The sequence below is a fragment of the Tursiops truncatus genome, chromosome 13 (genome assembly GCF_011762595.2).
Source record: "Tursiops truncatus isolate mTurTru1 chromosome 13, mTurTru1.mat.Y, whole genome shotgun sequence".
Classification (NCBI taxonomy): domain Eukaryota; kingdom Metazoa; phylum Chordata; class Mammalia; order Artiodactyla; family Delphinidae; genus Tursiops; species Tursiops truncatus.
In genome coordinates this window covers 25119428-25127492 of record NC_047046.1, presented here as the reverse complement: position 1 = coordinate 25127492, position 8065 = coordinate 25119428, and the positions used below count along the sequence as shown (strand labels likewise).

At 61.2% G+C, this 8065-nt stretch overlaps 1 protein-coding gene across 6 annotated transcripts in view; it reads right to left on the bottom strand.

Moving 5' to 3' along the window:
• Positions 1-136: 136 nt before the first annotated feature.
• Positions 137-8065, bottom strand: part of GGT1 (gamma-glutamyltransferase 1) — a 32753-nt gene continuing 24824 nt past the window's right edge. For 4 of the 6 annotated variants that reach the window (XM_073790350.1, XM_073790349.1, XM_033837314.2 and 1 more), the window contains exons 6-13: positions 6015-6228; positions 5647-5804; positions 4573-4722; positions 4031-4167; positions 1503-1690; positions 1195-1322; positions 802-1100; positions 137-462 (exon numbers count right to left, since the gene is read on the bottom strand). In XM_073790350.1, the coding sequence (XP_073646451.1) occupies positions 316-462; positions 802-1100; positions 1195-1322; positions 1503-1690; positions 4031-4167; positions 4573-4722; positions 5647-5804; positions 6015-6228 (1421 nt within the window). In that variant the 3' untranslated portion in view covers positions 137-315. Of the gene's footprint in view, positions 463-801; positions 1101-1194; positions 1323-1502; positions 1691-3720; positions 3925-4030; positions 4168-4572; positions 4723-5646; positions 5805-6014; positions 6229-8065 lie in introns of those variants that run through there. The other 2 variants (XM_033837310.2, XM_033837316.2) reach the window with 2 other exon arrangements.

Genomic DNA, 8065 nt, shown 5'->3' with positions numbered 1-8065 from the left:
CCCTGCACCGCCAACTCCCGCCCCGTTCCAGTGAAAATGCTGAGGCTGGCTCCAGTGCCTGAGCTGTCCAGACCTCTGAATCCCTTCTCTCCATCCTTCCCTGCCAGGTGGTCCCACTTCACACAGGATGCTGAGGCCCAGGGAATTGGGAGCTGGCCGGCAAGACCGCCCAGAGCCTGGCACTGCAGCCCCCATTTATTGCACTGCTTTGCCGCTCACAGGGGAAGCATGTCCCCCAAAGTCCCACTCCCAGCCCCCCACCCCCAGCGGACATCTCATCCCTGGGCTGCTGGTCCACCTTGCCTGCCTGAGTACTCAGTAGCCCGCAGGCTCCCCGCCTTTCCTGGAGTCTGAGGCAGCCGCCCAGCCACCAGCTGTGCGGACAATGGCCTGTACCACAGCAATGAAGGTAGAAGTGACCTCGGTGTGGTGGTGCCGGGTCTTCAGGGCTGCAGCCACTGCCTGGGGGTGGGAGGGAGAGGGAGGCCTCAACGGGGGCCCAAGACACCATCTGAACCACGCCTGTGTGGGCATGGCTTCCAAAGACACCGGTGGCGCCATTTCTGTCTGAGTGGCCACGAAGAGCAAGTTGGGGGCAGCTGGGCCGACTGGGTCTCATCGGAGCAGGTGGCCTGGCCCTCAGAGCATGGGGTGCAAAGTGGCCCAGGCAGCGGGCATGAGGGTCATCTGCCCCAGGCAGAGGACAGCAGCCATCGTCCACTCCGCAATGACACAGGAGATCCAGGCCCTGTTCCAGGATTCCCAGGGGCCCCCACTGTGACTCAGCACCACCCCCCCAACCTGGTCAATGTCTTTCTCCAGCGTCGTGGTGTTGGGCAAAAGCTGGTTGTGCAGCCGGGGCTCCTCCACTGCCTGCTTCACATCGTAGCCGAACCACAGGCTGTGGATGATGGCCTGCGGATGAGGGGATGGGGTCAGTGTAGCCCAGCGGGCAAGGGGCTGGGGGCACAGGCAGGTGGCACATACCAGTGCAGTGGACGTGGTGATCTGCGTGCCCCCAGAGGCACCCACCACCATGCGGACCTGGCCGTCCTGACCCACGATGATCGCCGGGCACATGGACGAGAGCGGCTGTTTCCCTGCAGCCGGCCGGTGGGAGGGAGGGGACAGAGGAGCTGGTCAGCTGCCTGCTGGGACACCAGCCCCCTCCCCACCCAAGCCCTGTGCCCACACCTGGCGTGATGAAGTTGGCCGGTGAGGGGGGCACCCCGAACTTGTTGATGATGTTGGGGGAGCTGAAGTCATCCATCTCATCGTTGAACAGGATCCCATTGGCCCGTGACAGCACCTTGGAACCGAAGCTGCAGACCAGCTGGGTCAGAGAGCTGTGCCCACCCCTGCCCCGTCCCACCAGCCCCACGTGCCCACCAAAGTGCCAACACGCTCCCTGGGGAGCTGGGGGCAAGCACTCTACCAATGTGGAGCCACCCTTCTAGGACACGCAGGCAGCCCCGGCCCACCCGGCCACCCAGCAGCCCTACTAGAGGTTGATGGTGCTGGTGGCCGACACAGCACTGCCATCCTCTGAGACCACGGACAGGTGGGCGGTGCCCCCGTCATCCGGCGTGTAGAACTCGGGCTCATAGTAAGAGGCCGGGTGAGTGGTGTCATCGGAGATCCGGGCCCGGAGCTGGGCAGCGAAGAACTCGGAGCTCATGTTGCGGACCACCTGCCGAGACCCCAGAGCTGGCCTGAGGAGGTGAGGGAGGTGGGGAGGGGGATGGGCTTGTGCGAGCAGCTCTCAGGAAGCCCCCAGCCATGGCTCTGACCATAACCCTCTTGCACCCAAAATCTCACGTGGCCCGTCTGACCCCCTCTCCCCAGCCTCTGTCTCTGTTGCTGTCCAGCAACTCTGAATGTCTGTCCATCCTCGGAGTCTCCACTTTCATTGCATCCAATCATTCATTCATTCAGGGAGCTTGTAACTTCATGCCCAGCACTGGGGGATCAGCAGGGAACAGACACGCAGGTCCCCACCCTCACAGCAGGGAAGACAAAGGCAGGCAGGGATGTGCTGGAAAGAACAAGCCAGGTGAGGGGGGTGGAGTGTGATGGGGTGGGAGCAGAGTGGTCAGGGAGGGCTTCTCAGAGAAGGTAATATCTGAAAAAGCCACCTGAATGGTAATGCAAAGGCCCTGAGGCAGGCCTGTGAGTGACAGGCAGACAGTGAATGGGGTTAGGGAGAGAAGAGGCTGAAGATGCCAGCAAGGGCTGATCCCATAGGTCCTTACAAGCCCTAAAAGGACTTCAAAGCCACCTGTGCTTAGGGCAGAGGAGTGATGGGTGTTATCCCTCTGGCAGCTGTGTGGGGGTGAAACCCAACCGGGAGGCTATGATATCCACCAGGTGAGAGTTGCTGGGGGCTCACCAGGTGGAAAAGAGGAACGGAGAAAGGCCCCAAGTCTTCAGTCTACAGTGGCCGCTAACTGGGGCAGGTTGGGAGCCTGCTTTGGGAAAGGAGCTCGTCGGACCCTGAAGAATCTGTCTCAGGTGGGTGATGGGCCACACCTGATGTGTTGAGTTCATGGGCAAGGCAGGGCGCAGGAGGCTGAGCAGAGGAAATGCCTCCAGAAGGTTCCAGCAACACCCATGAATTAAGTGACTAATCCAAGGGGAGAACGTTCAGCCTGAATCTACTTCCAAGGAAACAGGGTTGAATCCAGGAATTGGGACATCCTAAAAGACAACTGCCCTGGGCCTTAAAATCAACAAAACAGCCCAGGGGGTCCATTGAGGCTAAGAGATGGCAGACGTGACAGCAACAGCAGGTGTGAGCTTGACAGGCCGGGGGCCTCAAGACACGGATGGGACCCTTGGGAAAAAGCCGACCAGACATCTAAAAAGGAAAAGACAGGGAGAGCAAGGGGGAAACGGATGGAGATGGGGAGAGAGGAAGGAAATGTGCCGAAATGTCCGTAACTTTGCAAATTAAAAAGTCAAGGGAGGGAGGTGCTGGTGAACGTGGTGAGATGCTGCAGAGAGTGGACCGAAGGGGAAACGGAGGCTGGTCTCAGGACCTGGCAGCGCAGGTATGGAGGGAGGGAGGAAGGGCGGGCACCAGGGGAGAGGGCTCCAGAGAGGAGGTGGTGGCCAAGTTTGCCCCAATGGGGAGCAGAGGGACGGGGAAGCAGCTGGAGGGTTCTGGACCCACAACCATACACTTCTTTCGGAAATGACCCATCAGAAAGGGCAGACTGGGAACCCAGGAGGGAGAGCAGCAGTGTAGGAAGGGCGTGCAGAGTCAGAGAGTGGATGAGCAGAAGGCCAGTCTCAGCCAGGAGGGAGGGCAAAGAGGGGCATGATGCACTGGCTTCCACCACCTCAGGGATGCCAGGTGCTGATGTGGGGAGCAGTGAGTGCAAAATCATCCCCAGGTAAGAGAAGAGGGGCTGCTGAGCAGCTGCGGGAGGTCACAGGTCAGTGTGAGGGGGTCTGCGGGTCCACCTTGCGGGGGGGGGGACCCAAGTAGCTAATGAGGGATGTGATCGGGGTGGAGGTGGAAGTCCAGCCTGGAGCCGGGGCACCTGGCGAGTGGGTGGGTCGGGCAGTGCAGGGCCTGGGTGGGGATCTGGGAAGTTAGCTCCTGGGTGTGACCAGGGAGCATGTGGCTGGGGCCTCTGCCCACCTGGAACGCTGGTCCCCTCCCCGAATCCACCCTCCTCCACCCTGAGGGCTGTGATGCCCCTGTGCATTCCTCACCTCGGCACTGACCACTCCAGAGCCTTCCAGGCCAAGGACACAGCACATGCAAAGTCCCCGAGGTTGGACCGTGGCAGAGGAGGGCACTACCACTCACTGACAAGTCTGTCTCTCCCACCCTGTGAGCTCCGTGGGGCAGAGGCTAGGACTCAGGGTCAACAGTCCATCCCAGCACACAGTAGGCCCGAGGGCAAGTCAGTGGCAGAAATAGATGAATAAAGGCTGAGTGAGGCTGGGGTGGCCCGGGGAGCCCTCCTGGCATCTCCATGGTAGGCCCCCCACCCATCGAAGGCCAGCCCCTGCCCTTTACCTCAGTCACATTGACAAACTTGGGGTCCCCAAGCAGGGTCCTCTTGGCGTAGGCAAACCGGAAGGCCTCCACTATGCGGTGGTAGGTCAGGCCCTTCTGCTCAGGTGTCTCCACGCTCTCCCGGGAGAAGTTGTACCCTGGTTGGGCAGAGCCAGGCAGGTTGGTGGTCCCGGTGGCCCCGGGACATCCCAGCTCGGCCAGGACAGCTGAGTGCCCTGGAAAGGGGGTGGTCCACGCCTCCCTGACCCACCTGGTTCACCTTGAGAAGGGGGACGTTTAATAACCAACAGCAGTGGCTGCTTGGGAGGCGGGGGAGGATGGAAGGAAGCAAGGGTCCCCCAGGTCTGGGCCTCACATGTCAGCCACAGGGCTACCCAGTCCACGGGGTCACAGATGACCGCTCAGGTTTGCCAGATGTGCCCTTTGGACCAGGCCGCCCAGCGTGAACTCTGGCACTGAGAGCCACCCCGTGATCCCGAGACCTCACACGGCTGTGCCCACCCCCAGGACGCTGCTCTGCAGGGCCGCGGAGGGCAGCTGACCTTTGAGGATGTTGAGGATGAGGGCCAGCACTGGCCCGCTGAGCGGGGCACTGGGCACATAGAGCTGGGCGTCCCCGAGGCCGATGCGGAGTGGGTGCTCGATCAGCTCTGCGCGGTAGTTGTTCAGGTCCTCGGCCGTCACGATGCCCCCTGCATGGGGTGACACGGAGATGGGGCACACTTCTGGGGGGCCATCAAGCGGGGAGCCCTGTCTATCCCCAGACCTCCCTGACGGTGCCACCTTCCCCTGGCCAGGTCCAGGCCAGCGCCCTCCACCTGCTGCCCCACTGGCCTCTGGGTCTGTCGTCTGTCCTCTTGGCGGCCAGAGGATCTTCTCTAAGTGGGAGATATCTGCTCCCATCCCCCCGTCCCCTACCTCCGCCCCCCCCCCCCCCCCCCCGTTGGGTGGGTGGAGGGAAGCTCTTAATCTCTAGGGAAATGGTTCCAGACATACCAAGTATTTACAGGCTAATTTCCGATGTCAGTGGTAAAGGTCAACATGCTAATCACCCTCCTCCCTGACACACTGGAAAAACTAACATGAAGAGGCCATGGCTCGGTGAGGGAGAGGCAGCATGGGGCTCCTGAACCTATAAGAACCTGCCCACAAGTTCCCAACCGCAGGCCCTGCATGCAGCTCCTCCCATGCCTCGCTCACCAAGCCCACCCTCATCCCCTGTGATCCTCCTGGAGAAATAAAAGCCTTCTCTCCAGGCCGCAAACTGTTCTCTCTGCTTACAAAGTCCAACCTCACCTGTGGCTCAGGCACCACCTCCTCCAGGAAGTCCTCCAGGGTCTGTACTTTAGCACTTCCCCAACCCTGGCTCCTGCCTACACCTGCGTTCCCCCCACCAGGGTTTTCTCTCCTGGACTGCAGGGTTTCTCTCAGCTTTGACTTAACCAGGAGCTGTGGATCCGTGTGGCCTGTCATTAACTGCAGACACATCTGTGACCCTCCCCTGCCAGACACTCCCTGAGGGCCCAGTGTCCAGGCCAGGTAGGACCCAAGGACCCCAGGCTCAGTGTCCCCGCTGTGGAGTTCCTGGCCCCAGGCCCCTGAGGTCGCCCGCTCACCGGCCTCCTGGATGTCCTTGACAATCTGGGCCGTGAGGCTCCCGTTGTAGAAAGCCTGAGCGCCCTCCGAGGCCAGCGTCTCGTAGGTGTCGGCCAGCCGAGGCATGGTCACTCGGTCCCCCTCCCGCAGCACCTTCCCATCCCGGCAGAACACCTCGCTGGGGCAGAGGGGGCTCCCGTGAGGCAGGCAGGTGGGGCGGACTCAGCCACCCCACTCACACACACACACGAGAACAAAGGATGGGGTGCCCCTGTCCACAGAATCCAGCCCAGGTGGGGCCGGGACCCCACCCCCAGGCTCAGAACAGGCAGGGCTTTGGTCCCTCGTTCAGTGCAGGTTCCTTAAAGTGCCACCCGCTCTCGCCCACCAGTAGGGACCACAGACGTGCCACAGCTCAGGGTGCCGCTGGATAGCAGCCTGGCTTCTCTGCAGGGCTCCCGCCAAGCTCTTCCCCACAGGGAAGCCCTGGCGGGCCAGCTGGATGCTGGGCTGGAAGAGGCGAGCCCAGGGCAGCCGCCCGTGCCGCTGGTGTGCCAGCTCATAGCCGCGGATCTCGCCTGGAACCGCCACCGACAGCCCACCTGCGAAGGAGAGGGACACAGCTAGTGGCTCCACACGGGGGATGTTCCAGGCACATCCCCAGGTGGGACCAGTGAGGCTCAGGAAGGACATAGATTTTTGAGGTCACATCTGGACTCAGCAGGCATGAGTGTGGCTCAGCTCAGCTGTCTGATGAGGGCACAGGAGGGAGGGGCGGTAGCACGTGTGCTGGGTTCCGCTGTCCCAGGCCTGGATGCCTGTCTCCGCAGGTGCCACCGTGCCTGAAATCCCGTGCCAGGCCCACGGTTGCACAGCGAGAGTATAAGGAAGCCAGACCTCACCATCTCTCCGTTTGAGCCTCCTGGGCCACGAGGCCCCTCATCCCATAAGACTCAAGTGTTTCTCCAAAACCCGCCAAAGCCCCCAGTGCAAGCCCAGGCCACTCTCAAGGCCGGGCTGGTCCCAAAGCAAGGGCCTCTCTTCCTCTCTTCCATTGTCCCAACTGGGACCTGAGCCCAAACCCCTGCCCTGTCCCCTCTCTGGGTCTCGGTTTCCCCATCTGACCATAAAGAGTTTTGTTTCCCAGCACTGTCCTTTGAGGAGCCATGATTCCCCTGGAAACAGAGCCCTGGACCCTGGTTCCCCACTAGGCCTCACTGCCCCTGCCGCACCCTAAAGCCAGCACTGACCCAGAAAGTTTCAGCCACAGCCTCGGCTCCCAGGCACCCTCCTGCTCTCAACCCTGAGATGCAGGGTAGGGGGGCACTCCCAGGCTTGGCGGCTGCAGCTCTCGAGCTGCCTCTCCCACCCTGAAGTGGGGCACGAGGTTCCAAGAGCCGGGTTGTTACGACATTGGCACATCCCGGAAGGTTTGACACCCAGCACACAACTCCTCCCCCTTATATAAGTGCCGCCCTGACCTTGGTCAATCAGGCTCTCACGCCACACTCTCACCAAGGTCACCAGTGACCCCCACGCTGCCATCGCAGGGCCTCTTTCTCATCTTACCTGGCCCATCACTCTCTCTTCCTGCGTCACTTCTGCATCTCCCTGCCCTCTCCTCTGTCTGCACCAACTCTGGGTGCCCTCCTCCATGTCAGGCTGCAGGGTCCATTACACGCTGACAACTCCCAAACTGACTCTTCGGCCTGCTCCCCTGATGGCCAGATCTGAGGATGCACCTGCCCACTTGAAAAAGGCTTCTCAAACTTAACACCTCGCTGGTCTCTGTAAGGGCCACCCTGTCCTTCCAGGTGCAGACCTGAGACCCCAACTCACCCGAGACTCCTGGGTGAGCGTCACACCCAACCCATCAGCAAATCTGCAGCTCCGCCCTCCAAGTGTGCTCGGCCCAGCCACCAGCCGCCAACTTCATCTCTCCCTGATTATCACCGTGACATCCTGATGGGCCACCTGACGGGCAGGTAACTTGCTCCTCCTCTTTCACAGCAGCCTGAGGGGGTCCCATCAGAAAGCGGCCAGATCCACCCAGGTACCCCTTTCGACTCAGGGAACACCTTTACCTCACTCAGACATGATGACCCATGAGGTCCAACATGACCTGGGCGGTTCTACCTGACCCTGTGTCCTCCTCTTTCCCCCAGACACCCCCACGGCTGCCCCCAGCCCCAGCCTCTGGGTCTTTGCTCACATGCCCTGACCAGGGCACCTGATGAACCCACAAGCCCTCCAACCCTTCCCACCTCTGCTTCCCAGGCAGTGTTGTGGCACATGGCACACCCATGTGTGCTATCTCTCCCTGTTCCACCTGGAATGTGCGTTTCACCTGTTACCTTTGTTTCTACTGGCTTAGGGAACAGCCCCTGATGCTGTAGGAGGTGCCCAACAAGCCCTAGTTAAATATGTGAATTCCAAGCA